The sequence below is a fragment of the Hippichthys cyanospilos genome, chromosome 1, assembly GCF_059441005.1.
Source record: "Hippichthys cyanospilos isolate Australia breed blue-spotted pipefish chromosome 1, RoL_Hcya_1.0, whole genome shotgun sequence".
NCBI classification, from domain to species: Eukaryota; Metazoa; Chordata; class Actinopteri; order Syngnathiformes; family Syngnathidae; genus Hippichthys; species Hippichthys cyanospilos.
The window spans coordinates 124160-145226 of NC_142369.1; the positions used below are offsets into that span (position 1 = coordinate 124160).

General features: G+C 58.2%; 3 protein-coding genes across 10 annotated transcripts in view; 1 reads left to right on the top strand and 2 right to left on the bottom strand.

Moving 5' to 3' along the window:
* Positions 1 to 19089, bottom strand: LOC148428446 (diacylglycerol kinase delta). Of its 8 annotated transcripts, XM_088413521.1 has the most exons (33): positions 17971 to 18988; positions 17349 to 17595; positions 17057 to 17243; positions 16830 to 16976; positions 16276 to 16380; positions 10784 to 10894; positions 9243 to 9323; positions 9065 to 9169; positions 8706 to 8838; positions 8523 to 8629; positions 8321 to 8446; positions 7860 to 7962; positions 7621 to 7780; positions 7429 to 7537; positions 6829 to 6968; positions 6558 to 6645; positions 6394 to 6485; positions 6215 to 6314; positions 5484 to 5549; positions 5240 to 5411; positions 5067 to 5171; positions 4691 to 4775; positions 4507 to 4614; positions 4014 to 4110; positions 3704 to 3811; positions 3505 to 3618; positions 2964 to 3098; positions 2634 to 2797; positions 2451 to 2556; positions 2066 to 2155; positions 1883 to 1996; positions 1705 to 1813; positions 1 to 1358 (listed from the first exon to the last, which is right to left on the bottom strand). In XM_088413521.1, the coding sequence occupies exons 4-33, from the start codon at positions 16911 to 16913 to the stop codon at positions 1315 to 1317; spliced, it is 3261 nt and encodes a 1086-aa protein (XP_088269647.1). In that variant the 5' UTR covers positions 16914 to 16976; positions 17057 to 17243; positions 17349 to 17595; positions 17971 to 18988; the 3' UTR covers positions 1 to 1314. The 8 variants fall into 8 exon arrangements, with proteins under 8 accessions (XP_088269647.1, XP_088269622.1, XP_088269613.1 ...); XM_088413496.1 differs by having other exon boundaries at positions 5240 to 5549; positions 17971 to 18991; XM_088413487.1 differs by lacking the exon at positions 17971 to 18988 and adding an exon at positions 19045 to 19089 and having other exon boundaries at positions 5240 to 5549; positions 6394 to 6645.
* gpr185b (G protein-coupled receptor 185 b) overlaps positions 16512 to 21067 on the top strand; it is a 7830-nt gene continuing 3274 nt past the window's right edge. Inside the window, exons 1-4 of the mRNA XM_088420625.1 lie at positions 16512 to 19121; positions 19650 to 19817; positions 20052 to 20166; positions 20892 to 20970. Of these exons, the coding sequence (XP_088276751.1) occupies positions 19036 to 19121; positions 19650 to 19817; positions 20052 to 20166; positions 20892 to 20970 (448 nt within the window). The 5' untranslated portion in view covers positions 16512 to 19035. The remainder of the gene's footprint in view (positions 19122 to 19649; positions 19818 to 20051; positions 20167 to 20891; positions 20971 to 21067) is intronic.
* The window catches only part of LOC148428448 (actin-binding protein WASF3), a 14024-nt gene continuing 12005 nt past the window's right edge, over positions 19049 to 21067 (bottom strand). The window contains exon 12 of the mRNA XM_088413549.1: positions 19049 to 19119. The gene's annotated coding sequence lies outside the window, so the exon portion shown is untranslated. The remainder of the gene's footprint in view (positions 19120 to 21067) is intronic.

A 21067-nucleotide genomic window follows, 5' to 3' on the forward strand; every position in this document is an offset into this window, starting at 1 on the left:
TGACGATTGAATCACATTTATTTTTCAGTCAGACGTATTGCAAGCGGCAGCAGACGCACCCATTCGTCGCACGCTCTCAAGTCACGATCGTGTCCGAAGCTGCGGCTCGCTCGCCCTCGCGCAGCGCGACACACGAAAAAAGTGGCAAACGCACGCTCATGCGGCCACGCGCGCGCACGCACACAGCACACACGGCATTGCGATAGCTGTCATCCCCGTTAAGTTACAGTGAAACAATGCCTTATAAAATTAAATATGCATCGGCTTTCATTTTAAGAGCAACAAGCACGTTACAATCATGTTGGAATCGAGTTGAGTTGTTAGGGCGTTGAACACAAACATCCTAATCAATCGTTCGGCTGTTCGTGAGTCGACTTAAGCTTTGGCTTCAAACTTCAAGGTTGACGCGCGCACCGCGGTTACATGTCGCACGCAGGAGCAGGAAGCACACGGATCCTCGGCGGGCATGCGTGCGCGGCAGGCAGCTAAGTTCGTCGAGACTATTTCTTCGCTCGCTGCGCCTAACGTGACGCACACGCGTAAACACGTGCGTTTGCAGATTCGCCTCATCAAGTACCGTGGTATGTAAAGTGCATGGCAAGACAGCGTAAACTCAAAAATGAATGCCGCGCGACCCCCCCCCCCAAAAAGGCAAAAAGACCGAACCCCGGCGCAAGTGGAAAGCCACGCGTTCCCGGGCTTCCTTTTCCACACGCTCGGGCTTCGTTGGACACGCGCCGGAAGGCGGCGAAGCCACACGACTGGGGAACCGCTGGCAAAGCAAAGGCTCGCGTTGACGCGTTACATCCACGATCGGCGGTTGGAGAGTCTGCTCTCCGGGACGGCTTCGGACCACTACAAGCACAAGTATACCGCTCGAGAACCCCGCAAGTGCACAATATTCACATTAGCATAATTATCAGTAGTAATATTCACAGCTCAACACGCACAACACATTCAGGATGTTTCCCGACCCCCTACCCCGGCCCCGGCGTGTAGGAAGATTGTTCTGCGCGGGCTCGGCTCGGGTCTTCATGGAAGGTTGCGGCGAGGCGTCCCCGAAAGTCTCCGTTCCGTTCTCGAGCCGGCGCGTGGCGGCCCCGGCAGAGGTGGCCGCGCGCGGGATACGTATATACACGGCGCCTTTCCAACAAAACGCCGCAGGCGATTGCGTCCGCCTTCCTTGGCACGGGCTAGCGGAGCCTTTCCGAAACAAACAGGAGGGGGGGCTCGCAGTGAGGCCGGCGGGCGGGAGGGAGGGAGGAAGGCGTCTCGCCAGCCGCGGCGGTCCAGGTGAGAGGCCGGACGAGAGGCTCAGTTGCCCGAAGACTCGGTTTCAGGAGTGGCGCACCAGGTTCCTGAAGCACAGCCGCCGCGAGCAAAGAAATGAAACTCCGCGGCCCGTACACGCTCCGGATGTAGCGCGATCTGTCCCGCCACGCCGCGCGTCTGCTTTTCCCAAAACCTTCGCGCTACGGGTTTAATTAGCGAGCGCTCGCATTCTGAGCGCAAAGGCCTTTTGGCGAACCCCGGTCGGACCGGGGGTGCCAGGAAGCCGGTCTGAAAGAGGCGACGCCAGGCCGGAGCGGCGATAGCGACGCGTCGCGGCTCACCGGGATACACGCGTAAAGCTAAGTCGGAACGCGACTCAGTTAGCTCGGGCTGACGACGAATGGGCTTCGAGCTCGGGTGATTGGAGGTGACCTGAGAGCGAGCTGTTGGACTTCTGCTTGTGGAGCTTCTCCTTGTCCCTCTTGGCCTTGGGCATGATCTTCAGCTTCACGCTGCTTTTGCCGCCGGGACGCACCGACTCCTGGATGCACACGCCAGCGCGCGCGTCATTGGAATGTGCGCTTGCGCCCCGAGGCGCTCCGGCCCTCACCCCTTCAGCGCAGTGCATCAGCGGACAGATCCAGTGAATGTCGACCAGCTTGAGGAGCTCGGCGCTCAAGCTGCTCAGTGTCAGGCGGAGGTCCGCCTCCTCGGGGCACTCGGACTGAGGAGGGAGGAGCGATGCGCGTGTCACGGCGCCGATAGACAGAGGCGGCGGCGGCCGAAGAGTTACCAGATGTCGTCCGTCCAGAAGCATGGCGGTCTCGGCCTGCAGAACTTTGCTGCTGTTGACGATTTCCACGGCCGTGCTGCGACTCAGACACTGAAAACATCAACGACGATCGTGAGCGCCCGCGAGCTCTCACAAACCGACGCAGCGTGACCTGGAGAGAAACCAGGTGAAACATTTGCATCTCCTGCAAATGCTCCCGCGCCTGGAACTAGGGCACCGCGAGCTACGACACCAAGACCGCCGTCTGCCGCCGTCGCTTTTGACGCGCCGCCGGACGGGAGCGCTTTGACGCATCCCCGCACAACGCTTGTGCAGAAGTGCGTGGCGTCGGTCCAACGGGCCGTCCGGAATCGTCCCCCCTCGCCCGCCTGACAGACACGCCTACCTCGAGGTTGGACAGCTTGGCTTCGGTCAGCACGGCGGCGCTGGCGTTGACGGCGTGCGCCAGCTCCTGCTCCACTAGCTTGTGTGCCTCGGCCGTCTCGCGGATCCTGGGGAAGAGATGAAGGTGGGTGCCCGCCGGCCCGCGCGGAAAAAAAAGAGCCTCCCGAGGGGGCGAGTCACTGACTTGCTGATGAGCGCGTCGGCCGCGATGCCCAGCTGCTGCACCTGGGCGCACTCCTCCTCCGTCAGGTACTCCATGGACTGCTGGGAGTTGAGGCGGGGTCTGTTGGCGCGGTCGCTGTCGATCCTTAATTTGTCCTCCCACGACTTGAGCGTGCTCTCGAAGGCCTAACCGCGAAAGGCCGTGAGGATATTTCAAAAGGCCGCGCGAGTCCAGCGGGACGGAGACGACCCGGGTTAGCCGAGGACAGGTCAGGTTGAGGAGAATGGAAGAGTCCATCCTCCCGACCTGCGAGCTTTCCCCGAAGCTCGGGCGTGGCCCCTATTGACGCACCCTGTCTCTGGTCAGCATCTGCGCCCGATTCTTGTGGAGAATCTTGACGATCCCCGGCGGCTGGATCCAGGCCTCACCGTCCACTTGCACGGGGACGCCCTCGTCCCCCAGGATGGTGATCTTCACCTGGCGGCACTGGGAGCCAGAGGGACTCGGTCAGCGAGAGGCACCAAAGGCGTGGGGAACCTGCTGGCAAGGACTTGATCCGGAGGCTTATCAGCGAGCGTCGCCCAAGTAGAGTTTGTGCAAATACGAAAAGGCTCGTCTTAAAGCGCGCGTTCTTCTGACACGAGCGCGCGTTCATGCGTGTCTCTCTTCTCCCCGAACCGTGTTGTTTAACAAGACCTTGGGTCTTGAGAAGACGCGCTGAAATCAACTGCTCACCATAAATAGAGACTGCTCTTCTGATGGCGCAGCTCTGCTAAGTGAGGGAGAACCAAGGAAGGTGGTGTACGCCGCGTACGGTAAGGCTTCAACTATAATTTGCTGCCAGTGTGTCTAGGTGGGCCCCTGCCCGCGTGCGTGCGCATGCGTGTAGAACCTGCGCAATCCGGTGGTGTTGCAAGTTGATGACCCTGGACACGGCCATCTGCATGCTGCCAAACACGGCCACAACCTCCAGCTTCTTGTCGTCAAAGGACGGAGCTCCAAAGTTCTGGAACGAGAGCCACAGGCCAAGCGGTTACCCGGCATCAAAGGTGGCCGCCCGCTTTGATCGCGGCGCTGCGCCGCGTGCTCACGTTGTCCTCCTTGGTCCCGCCCCAGAAGTTGATGCCACCAGCGTAGCTGGGAATGTTGAGCACCGCCAGGCCCTGGAGGATCGGCAGAGGCACGGCCACGCCATCGCACTGAAAGCACACAATTTGGGGGTCAGTGTCTGTTGTTCTGATAAAAAGGGAAAGGATCGGGGGTTTCCTAAAAAGCTTTCTTAGTGAGTTCTGTCTGACTTGAAGATCATTGTGAGTGAGTGAGTGAGTGAGTGAGTGAGTGAGTGAGAGAGCGAGTGAGTCAGTGAGTGGGCGAGCGCGCGCGCCAGCAGGTGCACTAAACCTCGAGCTGAACTCTCTGTTCCAAGTTTTTGTAGGTCTTCTGGACCAGCTCTTTAGTCCCCAGAACTCCGTACCACATCATGTTCTTCGTACGACTGCTGCAGGACATCAACACACACGCGACAGTTCATTATCAGCTTCTGTGTAAGTGGACCGGGACTCTTATGAGTTGTTTTTTCATTCTTGCACCACAAGTTGAGCTTGATTTGTGGAAACAGATCAGATCAAAAAACAACTGCGCGCACACTTGCGCACTTCCAGAGTTTCCCGCTCGGAATGTGAATGGGGGACCCCATACAACATTTCACACGAGGCCCACCCTTAGACGTTGCCTTTACGCGACGGCGAAACCTTCTCGCGTCAATAAGCCATCCCACGAGCGCCATCGGCGAAACGATGTGGCTACTTCGTTGACGGCGGCAGAGAAATCCCTCCGACTCATTTTTCCTTTTCTGATTCCGGCGTGTCACGGCCGCCGTTCCCGGCTTGCCCACCTGCATTTCTTGGGATGCTCGTCGCGCTTGTTGTTGAACTCGAGCGAGATCTTGGCATCCAGACCGATCCCAAAGTAGTTGTTCATCACACACTTCTCCCAGCATTGTCTGCGAGCGAGCGCGGAAGCTTTGTGAGGACGACGCGGCGTGGCGGCGGGCGCCCCAAGGGCCGACTAACGCTTACACCGAGTCCTCGTTGAAGTTGACCGTGGGGAGGCGTGCCGGTTTCTCCGAGTCGACGGGAGCGGACGGACTTAAACCGCCGCCGCCTGGACGGAGGAAGCTCGAGTAAGAAGAAAAGAAAAGGAAAAGAGCCAAAGGAGCGGCGCCGGGGACCGCATCGAGTCGATCGTGACATTTCGCCCGCAATGTGTCGCGGCTACTTTCAGAGGCGACGTCTACGAGGCGTACGGGGCGACGTGACAACTGTGTAGGACGGTTCTCGCTCGCGCTCCGTCTTTGCTACTACTCTTCGGAGTCTAGCGTGAGTCACCCGTGGGCCGCCGTACGAGAAATTGAGCGCCGCCAATCACCGGGGAGACAAAGGGATTTTGCTTTACATGTACGCATCTCCGCATCCTTCAGCTCCTCGCTGTTTCCCCGCTTGAAGGAAGAGGACGTCAACATCCCGTGGACCTGAGCGTGTCGGTTCTGCTCATCCACCACTGCAAAAAAAGAGAGGGTGAGCCCAGCGGGCCGGGCCGCCCCAGAACAAGCGGCGCTCCTCTTTCACCTTTCTCGGCCTGCTCGATGATTTGCCTCAGGGCCTTCTTCAAGCTGTTGGCCCTCAGCATCAGCTGCTCCCTGGAGCGGTAAGTTTGGCCGTCGGAGCGCACGTCGCTTCCATCTTTCGGTGAGCCCGCGCCACTGCCTTCCTGGCCGACCGGGGACCCCGCTGGAATAACCTGGGAAAAATAGAAGACCACGACATAGGTTCGGCGTCTCGCGGCGGCGCTTGAGGTTGCTCCTTCTGTTACCTGAGCTTCAGCTTCCTCACTTAAGGCTTTGACCAAGGAATCCAGCTTCTCATTCAGCAAAGCGCACTGGGAGCGAAGAGCAAAGCAATCCTGACCATAAGACTGCACGTAAAACCCTATGCAAAATACACCTGTGGAATGTTAGACCTCATCAAATCTGACGAAAGAGATGCGTTGTATTGTTGTCCGTACCGTTTTGCATCGTGACAGAGAGTGACAATCGTCCGGCCGACGATAGGTCGATAAGTTTCGCTTACGCTATTCGTCCGATCAAACGCATTGACAGAAACGTTCCCTGCGTATACGCCCCGCGCAGGTTAGCTAGCTGACAACGGTGCGGGGTTAAGAGACGCAAATGCTAAGCGAGATGCATGCCCCGAGGCTCTTAAAGGGCCAGTATCACGCACCGCTATCCCTGCCATAAAGGGGCAGTAACATAAATGTCCATTGGGCAGTGAGCCAAAACAACCAGCCAACAAATACGCAGCTTTCTAGCTCTTGGCCATTACAAAAACTGAAATTTCAATGAAACTATGTTTTCCGGATAAAAAGCAATAACAATTCCAAATGCTGTGATTTGGCTCCTGCAATCATAGATGGCGTCGTTCTCCCGTATCGGTGCTGGATGACGCTTGCGGTCGTCGCAATTGTGCAAATGCTCGGACGCACTGAAAATCAGGGGGAACATTGGTCCCGACTTTATCACCACTGAGCTTCCGACAAACATTCACCTTCTTTGCCATGGCGTCCGCTTCCTCCTTGTTCTCCGTGGCTCTCTCATACGCCTTGCCCACCTCCGCGACAAACTCGTTGACCGTCCCGCACAGAAATCTGCCAAGGGGGGGGGGGGGGGGGGGGGGGGGGGGGTTCAGGGCTCGCGTCGGCGCGGGCTGCCGCGTCGGTCACAAACTTTGCAGAGGAAATGACATCGCTGTGACTGTCCGAATCCAGGATCTTGGCCAGGTGGGATGCCACCGAGTCGGCGTACTGACTGATGTGCGCCTGAAAAAAGCCCCGGGCACAGGCGTCAATTGGATGACGGCAATGCTGCTGACCAACACCGATTGCGCCCACCTGCGGCGGATAATCGAGGGCGTCGCCTTCCTTAGCCGACGCCGCGCTTTTCGTGGTGGCGGGAACCTCGTAGGTCATCACGCTCCACCTGTAGACGCACACACGCGGAGTTCAGGCAGGGGAGGAACGACAGCTAGGCGGTTCCACCTGATTGCCGTTGGTGGAATGATGTCAAAAAAAGCGTGGTTTTGTATGCTGTTGGGATGCGCTTTTTGAGGTCCGCCCCAAAGCATTGCCGGGGGGAGCCCCGGAAGGGGCGAGCGGCGCTTACCGGTCCAGCATTTTGGTGGTGGCCCTCTCCAGCTTCTCCAAGATTTGCAGCAGCTGCGCATCGTCATCGCAGAGGCCTCCCCAACCCAGAACCCGTGCCAGGTCGTTCCCGGTGCCCAGGGGCAGAACGCCTAGCTGGCACTGCCCGGAGATAAAGGCGGATAGGGCCGCGTCAACCCATGCGTCCTTATTGCTGACAAATCCTCCACACATTGTAGCTTCTCTCACAAGGCATTCCCGGTAAATTGCCGCGTGGCAACTGTTCCAGTTCAGCTGGGATTCGCGGAAACGGGACGCCGTCTTATCGAAATCGCCTGTGAGATCCGATATGCCGCCATGTCGACGCGACACCGACGATAGCTAAGTTTCGGGAGTGGAAATTTGCGCCGCCGGCAGACCACCGACATTCGCTCACCGGGACGACGCCACCGGCCAAACGCCGCGACCGCACGTTGGCATTCGGAGAGCTTCCCGACAGGGCCGCCTACATGCGGGCCCGTTTGAATCGTGTTGAAGCACATTGTGCCGACGGTGATGTTTTTTTGGACGGGACCAATTGGGATCCCCGACGCCGACGCCTTCGCTCCCTCTCGACCCTCACCTGCTTGTGGAGGTTGAGTTTGTCCAGCTCCGAAAGCACCCAGCCCACGCTGCCGTCACCGCCGCATACCAAGATCCGGAAGGTGGCAAACTTCTGAAAGAGGCGCAGGCTGGTGGGCGCGACAGGTGCGACAAGGTGAGAAGGATGTTGCTGGCCAGGATGGCGGAGCGCAGGCGGCGGGGCCTACCCTACCCGAGTTCTGGCCCCCCGTTCATCAGGTCAAAGACTTGGGCCGGGTTGAGGAGCTGCTTGAACTTGCGCAGGAACTTGACACCCTGGTTGTCCCCGCTTTTGGAGTTGACGAGGACCAGCAGAGGACTGGAGCAGGACGCCGACGTGGCCTTCCAGAAGCCTAGCACGCAGCGATTTGAGATATGAAGGAAAGTAGCGCCGAGGGCCACATTTCCCGCGCGTGTGCAGAGACCTCTCACCGTCAGAGTCGATGCTGTTAAGTGCGGTGGGAGGGATGATGGACACTCGACACTGACCCAGGGGACACGCTTTGCCCATTTGGTCCCTACAGCTGCTGTGGACCTGACGTGGACACAGAGCCATCAGAGAAGGAAGCGATCGCCGCGTTCATGCCATGTCCCGGCGCAACCCACACAGATGCAACCCATGCTTGCACTTGACTAAGCTCGATAAACGGCACTTTGTGTGTGTGCGTGTGAGAGCGCTCGTTCAAGCGTGAGGATCAGTCTCACATGTCTGACAAAACCACTCAGTGCCAACGCACGCCTCGTTCAGTAGTGCCAACGCACGCCTCCTTCAGTACGAGCGGGGGATGGAGTTTGCGCCACGCGGTGCACTCTCTCATTCTATTGGGGACGGTTTTGGTTTCCCGCAGGTACTGGGGAAGAGCAGGGATGGACCGACCACAAGCACGTCTTACGATGGCCTTGCACCAGAGGCAGCGCCAATCCTGCAGCCGCCGTACGCTGCCGCAGTTCTTGTCGCACACCACGCACTTGGCGCTGACGGGCAGGTTGCCTTCCAGCCACTGGTGGGGCATGGACACCTGGGAAGAATAGGCGCCGGCGCCGCGTCAACCCGCCGTCACGGTCAAAGGTAGCGGCTCCGTTGCAAAAACGCACCCCGTCCTCGTCTTCGACGATGTCGTTGCCGATGGAGGCCAGCGTGGTCCACTTGCAGTTGTTGGTGGCGCGAACTGCACATCGCTTGTGAGCTTTGAACTTGCACACTTTGGCAAAGGCGGCGAGTACAAGTGCGTGAACTCGCCTGTGAAAAGGGAGCGCGCGAGAGCAACTGGCGCGTACCTTCGCAGGAAAGTCCGTGGGAGGTGACCCCCGGCAGAGTTTCCCTGCAGACGTTGCAGAAGGTGGGACGGGCGTGCGAGCAAGCGTACCAGTTGTGCATCCCCGAAAAATGCTCCACGTTAAACTGGCTGGCCTGCGCGCGGACGAAGCCATCACAAACTTTTATCTGCTCCAGGGGAAGGACTTTAATTTGGCCGCTGCGCGGGCATGCAAAAGAGCCTTCCCCAAAACCGTCCCGCAGACAAACGTCGTACGCTTGTACAAAACCCAGCCATTAAGAAGGAGACCCGCTGGAGCCGCTATGGGTCCCTCCGCACGCCGGGCGAGAAAACCAACAGGGCGACCGCGACCAGACCTACCTCATAGATTTCCCACTTCTGAACAGATCGGAGGGCCCCTATCCAGTCTTCCATTTCCTTCCTGTTCTCGGCGCACAGCACCAATTTGCGAAAGGGAGTGATGACCTGAGAAAGATGAGGGGTGCGGCCTCAGCGGTCAGCATCAGCAGTTCGGCCGTCGCGGCGTGTCTGTAGTTACCGTGAAGCTGTTGTTGACGTTTTTGGTGCCTGTTTCAGCCACGCTGGCATCTGACAAATCCACCTCGTCAAAGATAAGGGACTAGGAAAGACAACGTGGTGACAAAAAAGGACAGCAATCGTGAACGTGAATGCTTTCTGTTATTTGGATTTGAGTCCAGAAGGAGACAATGAGCAAGTACGGATGTCAGAACGCCGCTCTGTCTGCAGGCACAGCGGTCGGAAGTCGGCTGTTTGCAAGTACCGGGTGCGGGATGCCACTATGTTCGCAAGTACCGGGCTCAGGATTCCACTATGTTCGCAAGTACAGAGATCAGAACGCCGCTACGTTTGCATGTACAGAGGTCAGAACCCCCCTGGCTTTGCAAAGACAGAGGTCAGAAACCCCTTGGTCTGCAAGTACAGAGATCAGAACGCCGCTACGTTTGCATGTACAGAGGTCAGAACCCCCCTGACTTTGCAAGGACAGAGGTCAGAACCCCCTTGGTCTGCAAGTACAGAGATCAGAACGCCGCTACGTTTGCATGTACAGAGGTCAGAACCCCCCTGGCTTTACAAGGACAGAGGTCAGAACCCCCTTGGTCTGCAAGTACAGACATCAGAACCCCGCTATGTTTGCATGTACAGAGGTCAGAACCCCCCTGGCTTTGCAAGGACAGAGGTCAGAACCCCCTTGGTCTGCAAGTACAGAGATCAGAACGCCGCTACGTTTGCATGTACAGAGGTCAGAACCCCCCTGGCTTTGCAAAGACAGAGGTCAGAAGCCCCTTGGTCTGCAAGTACAGAGGTCAAAGTCAAACAAGTGAAGGTCAAGTGAAACACGGGGCAATGCAGGGATGCTCTTGTCACCGATGCTCGCTCGTGGTAAAACAAGACCGGCTGCACGGTGGGGGAAAGGCTATTAGAAGCGCATGCTCTGCGCAGATGACCTGCACATCCAGTGGCCATATTCTGCAGGCCTTCAGCAGATGCTCAAAGTTTGCTTCAAACATGGTGAGTAATCTGATCTCACGTTTAATTATGTTGTGAGGTCAAAAGAGCAGCGGAAGACAAAAGCTCAGTGGCGATTGCTCCAAGACTGCAGGTGATGTTCACCTTGCCCTATTAACCCCCCGATGTACAGATTCCATTGATGAAACGCGGGTTGGAAGACCTTCCTCGTTTGTTCAGAATAAGCTTAATTGTCACAGGTAATTGACACGCATACGTCTTTCGATCCCTGCTAAGTATTTATCGCGCCTCGACGCGGATAGGTAAAGTGGGTTGTTTTACTGCACGGGACTCGACAGAGGTCGGATATCACACGCACCGAACACCGGGCGTCTCTAGCCCGGACCTACGGCAGACTCGCACGCCGCCGTCTGAAAGGCACGGAGATCGTTTTATATCTCGGTGGCTATCTCCAATTCAAAGCCCGTGCAAAGCTGTTCATCGGGTTTGAAGGCGAGTGCCACAAAAGCAACCCGAAGGAAACCGAATGGCGTAAAAGGTTACATACAGCCTTTAGGAAGCAGGGAAGCCTTTGGGAACAGACGCGGTTACCTTACAGTCCTTGGCATAGAAGAGCGTCCTCCCTCGGAGCTTGAAGTATCGGCGCTTCCATCTTTGGAAGGAGCTCGTCTGCTTCAACAGCAGTCCCTCTTTTACGCTTTTCTGCGCGCACAAACACACGTGGAGACGAGGCGGATGAGCGATGGGCCTGGAGAGGCTTCGGCCGCTTCCTTTCTGACCTAACGGGGTTCGAGGCGGAGCGCGGGCGCGCACTCGCATTGCGGCATGCAATCGAGCGCCGTCGGATTTGATGTTTTTTTCAGAGTCACCAAGGCGGATGGCGGCACTCTTGCGTCCTCGTTCTCTTTATATGTGTTTGCCGACGCGAGGCGTAGGTAAGTGCCTCCTTTCTCAGCTTACTCCACAAACTCTCTCGAATAGCGCCAACGGCGGTCGGCGTGGGCCGGCCGGCCGGCCGGCTTTCTCCAGATGGAAAAGGCACAGCCGCTGCCGTCTGTCCGCCGTCAGGTTTCCCGTGCCGTTCCTGGACCTCCTTTTCGCAACGCTGGCCCTCGCGTGTGTAAATGGTGGTGACGGCCGGCGGTTAAGTGGGGAAGAGGGGGAGCGGGTCCAAAGTACTGTCGCGCAACGCAGAACGCGAGGCTTTCTATGTCGCCAAGGAGTTTCAACGGAGAGGCGGAGGCACCCTTCCCTTTTATGGCCGCTCGGACTTTGTTCCGACGCGACTCTAGCACGCGGGACGGGTCCAAAATGAGCGCTCGGGACCCCCGTTGGCTTTCGCCCCTGCGCCTGAGAACCGAGCGAAGCGATCGCCCCCGGCGCGCCCCTCTCAGCTGTGGCACTAACCTCTTGGCCGGAGGGGCTCCCGCAGCGGCTTCGGGCCGGACGGGCTTCCGCCCCGTCCTTCGCTCTCGGACGCTCGCGGTCGCCGAGCCGCCCTCCCTCGTCTGGGAACCGCGCGGGAGCCGCGCAGCAGCCCGCCGCTCGGCAGAGGGCCAGCATCAACGGGCGACGCGTGGCACGGACCTCGGCCGACTGTCTTGTTTTCGGACTGACTTCTAAACGGCGTATGACATTGAGAGAACAGCAAAGGAAAAGCGGCGGGAGCCCGGCTCTACCCAGAGAGCCGCTCCCTGACCGGCCCGCAACTCGTGTTCCGCGCAAGCGGCTCCTCCAACAATAGTAGAGCGCTTCCTGCCTCTCGCACCTTGTTATCTGGCAACGCCCCCTCAGGTATGCTGGAAGGCCCTCCCCCCTTCAGCGTTGGCATGTGTTTACTATTACCGCCGGTCAGACGGGTTCCGCTGGGAATATTTATAGCCACGAGGAAATGGTCCTATTACTATCCGAACACGCACAAACGCACACACCACTCCCCTCTCGTGCGATTGCGTGCGCGTGTGAATGCGTGCGTGTGTGTGTTTGTGCACGCGCATGCACTTGTCATTCTGGTTTATTCACTTTGGTAGATCAAAGCCGGCGTCGCACTCATTGCGCGGGCCTCTCGTACAGCGCTTTCCTCAAAAAACAACAAAAAAAGCGCCGTTCCGAGCGCAGTCAAAATAAAATTAAACATTCTGTCGGCACACTTCCCATCATCAACCGTCCAGTTTACGGCAGGATGCGAAGCCCTTTGACTTTGCGGCAGAAAAGCTCACCCTCAACGAACAGACCGGGTCCTGTTTTGCTGGGGAAATTTTCGTGCGGTCACTCAATTCACCAGCAAGGGCGGAGATTGAGAAGCCGCAGAAGTGATCGCATGCGCCATCTTTCACAGAGCCATCCGTTTGCATGAACGAAGAGCGAAAAAAGGAAGGTTGCGCCGGCTCCAGACAGGGCCTGATGCCAACAGCGAACGCACTCTCCTCTGACCCAAAAGTCAACCCGTTCCAATCTAAGAAGCGGGCAGCGGTTCAATGATTGGAACGTCCTTGAGGAGAAGGGAAAAGGACCAAGAAACTCAAAGGAAAGGAAAGGGCGCACCTGACAACAGTGGAGGTTTTTGCCCAAATTTAAAAAAAAAAAAATGTTCCGACTGCTTAAGGAGTGCTTGCTTTGCAGAGTGGCCCTGCGTAATGAAGCATCGGCCATCGCAAAGCTGACTTGCTTTTCGTTGAGTGGCCGCGTATTGTCAAATGCGGGGACTTCGGAGGGGCACTTTTGCGCTTTGCCCAGCGGGGGGCAGAGAAAGCGAGGGGGGGGGGGAGCAAGCACCGATTTGGGAGGCGCCTAGCATGCGCACACATCCACGCGTCGCTCTGACCGCTCGCACGGAGGCGCAGTTAAAAGCAGGCGTGGGAGGACTTTGCACCATGGCGACCACATCCTGTCTCATGCACCCCCGTGCATTTATTTATAGACGCAGCAACACACGCAGCGCACATGACTTGAACAGGAAAAGAAACGCAAGAGCGTCTATTTTGTCTCACGTACACGCTTGAGTCCCGCCCCCCCCCCCGCCGTCGATTTGCACTATCATTGCTTTTTGGGATTCTGCCTGCCGGGTCTGTGCGTGAAAGGACACATAATCTCCTGCTATTGACAGGAGGCTACCGGGGGGCGGGCGGGGGTTGGGGAAGGGGGTGGTCTCGTCGGAGCATACGGACAAAATCTGGCTCTGGTGCGCCGCTGCATAATCCGGCGCAAGCACACAGGCGCGCGCAGGAAAGGGAATGAAACGACAGCCGCTTCTCCCTAATGTCCTGAAGTGATTAGCATGGGTGTGCGACCGATGGCTCCGGGCCAATTCGCGGCCTGCCGTTCTCACCGTTTTCTAAAAATGGCACTTGCTACCGCGGTAATGAATTTGTCTCATAAACTGGAGAATTGTTCAGACTGTTCAAAGATGGAAAAATCATGGTTTGGACACAACGGTTTCGACACAACGCTTCTCTTTATTACACTTTGGTGAATAAAGATTGCATTTGTCCGAGCAAAACTTCAGCGGGCCTTCAAAGGAAAAGGCTAACTGTTTACTTACTGTACAGTGTATTAGGTTTAAGCATTTGAAATTGAAGTAAATATGTGTGCTGCAGTAATATTTGTCTTAAATAATGCGTACTGCATGAAGACTTTTCACATAAAAAGATTATATATATACATTTTTTTTTTTTTTAAACGTGAAAAGCGATGGCACTGCGGGTTTTACTTATCCCGGGGGGATTCTAGTCCCCCATTAACGGCGAGAAACGAGTCATCGCCGTACACGTGCTGGTGCGCACCCCTGAAAAAAGACTGCTGGACCCCGACACACGGGGATCCGGTACAATTTCAGATGCAACAATTCCTTTCGGGCGGATCTGATCGGACGTTCGTCTCCGCGTGCCCCGCGATTGGCCGCGACCGGTTCGGGGCGTCCCCTGCCGCGAGGATAAGCGGCTCTAGAAAACGGATGCATGGATCCTCGACTGCACGCGGGAGAAAAAAACAACCGCTAAAACACACGCTCTTGTAAACGTCGGGCGAGAGAAGGATGAAGGACAAAGAGAGCAAGCGAGCCGGGGACCGACGTCATCAATAGGTGAGGATGCGTCTGGGGAAAAGTGGAGCGGAGTTTCTGAGAAACAATTCCAGCGGCGTACTTTTCTTTGCACAGAGATAGATAGGTGGCTTGCAAGGGTTTTTCACCATACTCAACGGGGCCGCCATCTCACAGGGTCTTTTGTTTCATCCTCGCTTTTGCTTTCCTTTGTCTGGCCTGTTGATCTCTGTAAGCGTTTTAAACGTCCGCGCGGGGCAGCCGCAAAGGAGCCGCGATGGAATTTTCTTCCCGCCGTCGGCGCCGCAGCTCATGTGACAAACACAAAGCGCGTGTCAGAGTTACGCTGTCATTCTCCATTAGGTGACAAACAGTAGATGGAGACGGGTCGATACGGGCGCGCGCGCACGTGCCGCTTATCGATCGTACTCAATCGCAGGAATCGGGCCGAAGGTCACGGGTTAGGGTTCGCCGCGCGGCCGAGATAGGTCGCCGCCGCTATTTTTGGGCCTTCTCGTTAATGGGCCGCTACCGGCACAGGTCTTCCGGGAGCCGAGCGACCCAAAAAGTAGAGAGCGCAATTGAGGTCGAAGTAGCGCCGCCGGCGGAGGGTGGAGACAAGGACGCGGAGGGCAAGAAAAGGACGAGGGGGAGCATAGGCCCGGCCGCCGCACAGGCCGGCGCCCGCCGCCACGCTTTCCGCCGACTTCGCCCCATGTCCTCAGGCGCTCCGCTCCGGCCTTTTCCTTTCGGCTTTCCTTCGGCAGGGCCCAAATCGCACGGGCCCGCGCGCCGGCGCTTCTCTGGCCCGCCTCCGGCTCGGCCCGCGGTCGACGCCCGCGGTCGACGCCCGCGCGGCGCCAGGCCAAAGCGTCTCCGGCTAAGAAGAAGCTCTCCAAACGCTGGACAATTTCCGCCAAGCGGCCAGCTCCGCCACGCCTTGCAAAGAGCTCAAGGATCTTGGAAATGCCGCGCGACGGCTTTACTGCAATCCGCTTTTCATTTCCTGACCCCAGCTCCGGTATTACCTGCGTAAGCGCGCCTACCCCAACGTACAACCCCTTTACGTTCCCCGAAGCGCGGCGACCAACGCCGGCTAAGGTTTTGCCAAAGGAGGGGCCAGCGCAAGAGGCGAGGGGAACCGGCGCAGATTCCGTCCGGCGCGCCGCCTCTAATGTCAACGCGGAGGGACGGACGTCCTTGTTTGCCCGTGCGACAAATCGGTGGAGGACAGGGACACAGCTACGCTTCCAAAGAAAAACACGCGCAAGGAGAAGGAAACGACTGGCGTCCAAAGCTTTCGTCGCCAGGCTTGGCCCCGACCGGGGCGAAACCTTTCCACCGGACCCCAAAGGTCAAGCGGCCGGCGCGCTCGCCTTAGGCCGACATTCGCCGAGAGCCCGCGAAACAGCCGAGGGCGGCGGCCGTCAACAAAATAACCGGCTCGAGAAAGGACCGACCGACATTGGCGTGGATTTAACACCATTTTTCGGGCGGTCTTAAACAAAACCACTCCTTTTTACATTTTAAAGGCCGAGATATCCTAAAATGTTGAGCGACATCGTTTCAAACCTATCTCGGTTAGAGCGCTTTGACCCTTAACTTTCGTTTTTATATTTCCGCGACATCAAAAGCACATTCAGCGTGCCTTTGCCTCATTCCTGAAGCCACACCGACCCGAAGAGATATACCGGCCGACGCGGCGCCCGTTTCCTGGAGCCTGTCGCCGCGACGACGGGCGGCGGCGTTCCGCTTCCGAGATTGACAGTCAACGCTTCAAAGCGGCCGCGGACAAGGACCCGCGTCGGCTATAATGAAAACCGAGCTCGCTCGATCCGACGCCGCCGGGCCTACGCGCGGCACGAGCGTCGCGCTTTACTCGGATCGGTCTCGGTCCCCCTGCCGGAAAAGGACACAACGGGGCACGCTCGTTGCGTTTGGCCGCTTTCTCCGGCGGCGGCAAAAGCGAGCGTAAGCCATTCCGAGCCGGCGGGTTAGGGTTCCGCTTCCTCCCGCCCGCCGCGAAGACGCCAAAAGCGCCTACCTTGGCCCGGATCTGTCCCGAAGTGGACACTTTGCGGATGAGCTTGTGCGACGACTCCTCTTGCTCGCCGTCGCTGTCGGAGGACTCGTCTCCCGCGTCTCCGGCCTGCGCGAGCACAAGAAAGCCATGAGGGCCGCTTTCGGCGCCCGTGCAAACAACCTTTACTCTGCTATTTGCGGTGCGCGGCTATTGCTCAAGGGATATTCACTCGCTTCTTATGAAACTGCAACACCGTCCGCGGGATGTCTTTTGCCTTTGTTTTTGGTTTTGTTTTTTCCCGTTCCCCATCAAACGCCAGCACGGGAATCGCTTCTCAGCGGGCTTAGCGGCCAAACTAAGAAATCGCGGCGCAGTCCGCCAAGGGGCTCCGAGAACATTTTTGTCAACTCGCGGGAGGCAATTTGAACCGGCACGGCGCGCTTGCAAGTATTTGTGACGCCAGCCAAAAAGAAGTAGAAAACGGAATTGTCCAAAGGGGAGCACTCTGGAAAAGCCGCACGACCCCGCCGTCCCGGCGCGGATCCCGCCATTCCCGGCCAAGCGGCGCAACTCACCAGGGGTGTCCTCTCGCCGTCGGCTCGGGCGGACTCCCCGGGCTCGGCCACGTACAGAACGTTGGGGTTCAGTTTGGAAGCCATGGCGGACGGGGCCGGTGCGGATTCGGGGCGAGCTCCGCCGGGGCGATCTGGATCCGGCACCCGCTGCGGAAGGAAGGGGAGACCGAACGGGGCATCGCTTCTCCCGTTTGCCGTCGCGCGCGCGTGCGCGCACGCCGGCATACCTAATTTCCCGCGAGGCGAGTTGGTCCTCGCTGGATCGAGAGAACGGCTCTAGGATGGTGTCGGCGATGATGATGGTGACGGTGGTGAGGAGGAGGAGGAGGATGGGCAAAGAAGACGGGAGGAAAATGACGCTCGTTGCAATGTCGCCCGGCAGGTCGGCACGCGCGTTCGATGCCCCATCCCGCCCTGCACGTCCGAGGCAAGCGAGCGCTTTGATTGGCGCAATGGCAAAAGCGGCCGTCCGTCGAACGGGATCCCTCGCGCGGTAAACCGAGGGCACGTTCGGCTTACCTTCCGCCGGCTTGCCGCGCGCGCGGGCGGGCGGGCGGGCGCGCGCTTGCTTCCCCGCGTTCGGCGACCGGTTCCGATTTGCCGCCGCCAGGCCTCTGGTGCTCGGCTTCGCAGCCGCGGCGGTGCCGGTCGAGTCGGATCAGGAAGGAAAAGCGGAGGCGGGAGGAGGGGATGGGGGGCGACGAGGGAGACGGACGGACGGACCGGGAGAGGCGGAGAAAAGAAGGTGGCTCCGGCGAGGCTGCCGCTGCAGGGCGGAGGAGGAAGACGAGCGAGGGATTGAGAATCGAAAGCCACAGTAGTTGCGGTTCCGAGGTTAAACTGAATGCGCGCGCGCGCGCGCGCGCGCGTTCGCGCGCCCATGCTAACGCACGGGAAGGATTGTGCGCTGAGCAATTATTAGGAACGCTCCCGCAGTGACGTGCGTGCCGTGAACGTCGCGGCTGCTCTGCGAATGTCGAGGAAAAAAGTCAAAGCCGAACCATTAGGCTTATTATTGGCTATCGCGCTTTGCTCGACGCAACATTACGCTTCAATTCAATCGGGAAAAAAACAAACAAACAACCCGAGTCACTGTATCCTCTTTTTTCGAACGCCGGAAAAATAAAAGATCATCTCTGACCTTCACGCGCAATAGGCCGGTGGTGCTTGACGGCGTCGATGGCGACATTGCACCATATTCATTGAGGAAGGATTCTTAATTGACGGCGGCAGCGCAGTCCGACGTATGCTCAGTTACGGGCTGGCAATTGAGAGGTTAGAGCCGATGCTTCTCGTCGACTCCGGTCCCTCTAGCTGAGCTCTTCTCCGACTTTGCGAACCGCCGCACGCATCATCATTTTGGCCCCCGCCCGAGATGGCACAGGAGGGCGAAGGTTTGATTGGAGTGATCGCATCGGTTTCATTTGGACTCGGAGTGACGGGCGTTTCGTCCGAGCGGCAGGCGGCATGATTTGACGGGGGCCTCGAGGAAGAACGGGAGGAGCGGACGAGTGGCTTGCCACGATCGCTCTGCTTCCACCGGTCAGATGATTTCAGGACGGGGAGAAAGGGGGCAGGGAAAGAGGGAGCGAGGTCATTTCCCTGCACGAGGGTGCCTCGCGGTCAGTATCGCCGCCGGGATGAAGCCGCTTGTGAAACTTTACTCGCCATCTCCAGTTCATTGGTTTTCTTGCAGAAAGCAAAGCTGATCACAGGCAGGGCTTTTGCCATTCTGAGGGTTAGGAGAAGCGCGTGGTGTTTGGCTCGGTTCATTGTTTTTCCGGTCTCGCGGGGTTAGGTTCGTTAGGTTCCAGCGTCTTGGTTCTTATGTTTCTGTTCTCCTCGCGTCTGCGTCTTTTCTTGTCCGCGCACTCGTTAGGATGATCGGTACACCTGTCTGCTCGCCCGCCCCCGTGCGTCAACCAATCAGGTTCCCCCGCCTTCCGCGCCTGCCCGGCCGTCTCGCGCTCTCCTAAGTTAGTGGACCCCGGCAGAGCCCGGGCGCCCGATCAGCTTTCTGGCGCCGGATCTGCCTTCTGGCGCCGAAGGCATCGCCGCGCAGGATGTCGAGAACGGCCTCCGGTTCCCAACCGGCCAGCCCACCCGCCCGCCGTCGGACTGCCTGGGGTTTCGGCGTCTGCAAAGTTTGACGCGCGCTCGCTTCTGTGCCTTCCTTACTTGACCCCAAAAATAAAGCGAGAAATAAATGTCAGACCTGCTCGGCGTTCCATGTCTAATGTTGTCTTCTTGGTCGCTTTTGAAGGACCGAGCTGCTCATTCTCACGGCGCTCTGTAAGCAAGGATAGAAAAAATTGCCAATTATTATTCAAATGCTCTCCACTTGCGAAATGACTTTGGAGAATTTGTCTCTCTTCTACCCCGTGAAGGTATTTTTGTTCATGTGGCTTGATTTAACTCCTGATTCTCCACGTTTGCCGAACTAAAACGACATCGAGGTTCCGGTCCTTTACTTTAAAATTCAAACATCCGAGTCCTTCGCAAGGCGTGAAAAGGGAAAGCTCAAACGGCACCGGGGAAAAGGAGCCTTCGAAAACGCTCGGGCGTGAACCAGAAGGCCGAAGAACTCGCATGAAAGAGGGTTCCAACATCACGTCTCCGCTCCCCGGGGATTGTGACAACGCGCCCCCCGGCGGATGTAAGCGACTCGGTGCGTGCCGTGCCGGTCCAAATGGCCACAGGAGGACAACAAAACAGGCAAATGAGGGGACGGACGCCGATCCTAGCCTCATCAAAGTTGGCTCGCCACAAAGCCCGCGCCCCGCTTTTCAACCCTCCATTGGAGGGCCGCCTCCGGCGCAGGCCTTTCGTCAAACGCCTCGACAGCCCTGACCGCCGAGGCCCGGACAGCGCTCCCGGGAAACGGGGCGACCGTCCGGAAAGCGCCCTCCCTCTCGGCGCCGATGGCGCTGCGACGGGGATCGCCCGCGTCCGGGTGTCCTTCCCTTCTGCTAAGCCCGAGCCTTCTGTGTAGCCGCAGCTGGAAGAAGGGAGGGAAGGTAGCAAAGCGGCACGCCGCGCAAAGGGCCCGATTGGGTTTGATTGTGGAAGGGGATCTCCTTGAAACCGAGTACCTTAACGCCGAACAGAGACTCGCTACGTTGGTTTAGGGACCGACAAGGTTGAAGTGGATGCTGCGTGTACCAAATACAGACAGACACACAATACGGATTGCGGAAGACATATCGCGCCATGTGGCAGCAGGCATAACGAGCGGAATTCGGGCTCGCTTTCCGCTCCAGACGGGTCCTTCGATTTACCCGACGGCACCACCTTCAAGATCCAAAAAATTGCAAGAACACCGACGCCCATTCAGAAGGTGCCGTTTTTTGTCTTCCGCGCGTTACGTCCGATCGCGGCATCGGGTTGGGCTCGGCCGGGACCCGCCGCAAAAACTCGAACTTTTCGAAAAGGTCGCGGGACCCGGGATTCCTCGAAACCTTCCCTTGTGACGGCCCCCTGAGTGTGCGCCGTATGCCGCTTAAACGTCGCCGTCCTCATCGTCATCGACGAGAGCTCCAACGGCAATAAGTACAAACGGGTCCAGAGGGAGGGGCGCGCGCCAACCGCCCCCCTCCCTCGCCCGGCACGATTCAAGATGACGCCCGTGGCTCGGGAGGAGATTTTGTCGACGTCACGCGCGCGGAGGCGGGAGGCGGCGCATGCGACGCAAAGGCAGCCAACTGAGCGTAGCAGCCGAGCGCCCGTGCGGGCGCGCCACGCGAGGCGCCTAGAAAAGAGGGAGACGAAGAAAAAGAGGAGGGGGGGTGGGGGAATCGCCGCCTTCCTGCAGGAAGGACGAGAAGACGGCCGGCGGCTCCTTTTCTCCCTTTCCCACCCCCCCCCCCCCCCCCCCCCTCCGGTGTGTGACGTGCGACCCCATCCGCTGGTACTGCAGCTGAATGACAGGTGAGAATTTCTTCTTTTTGACTCTCACGCATGTCGGAGATGCTGCACCAACTCCCCTCGCTTGCGTTTCTGAAAATGGCCGGTCCGCAAGCCCCTCTGATTTTTCTTTTTACCGCAGTGTTGTGCTCCCCGCAGCCGACGGAAGGGGAAGGGGGGGCGGGGGTCTTTGTCGGCGGTTGTGACCTTCCCAGAATCGCACGAGGGGGCGGAGCAGGCGAGGGTCTCGCCGCTATCCGTATATTTTTTAAAAAATTTTTGTGAACGGAGTGCCAGACGGCTATCGGCCGGCCGAGCCCAAACGAACGAGATCG

Excerpts from the sequence above, each read along its gene's own strand:
- LOC148428446 (XM_088413487.1), bottom strand. The coding sequence starts at position 16,913 with ATGGCTTCCAAACTGAACCCCAACGTTCTGTACGTGGCCGAGCCCGGG. Across the intron at positions 8,839-9,064 it reads AGAAGTGGGAAATCTATGAG|GCCAGCCAGTTTAACGTGGA; the intron begins GTAGGTCTGGTC and ends GTCCGCGCGCAG. Across the intron at positions 4,111-4,506 it reads GAGCATCCCAAGAAATGCAG|CAGTCGTACGAAGAACATGA; the intron begins GTGGGCAAGCCG and ends GATGTCCTGCAG.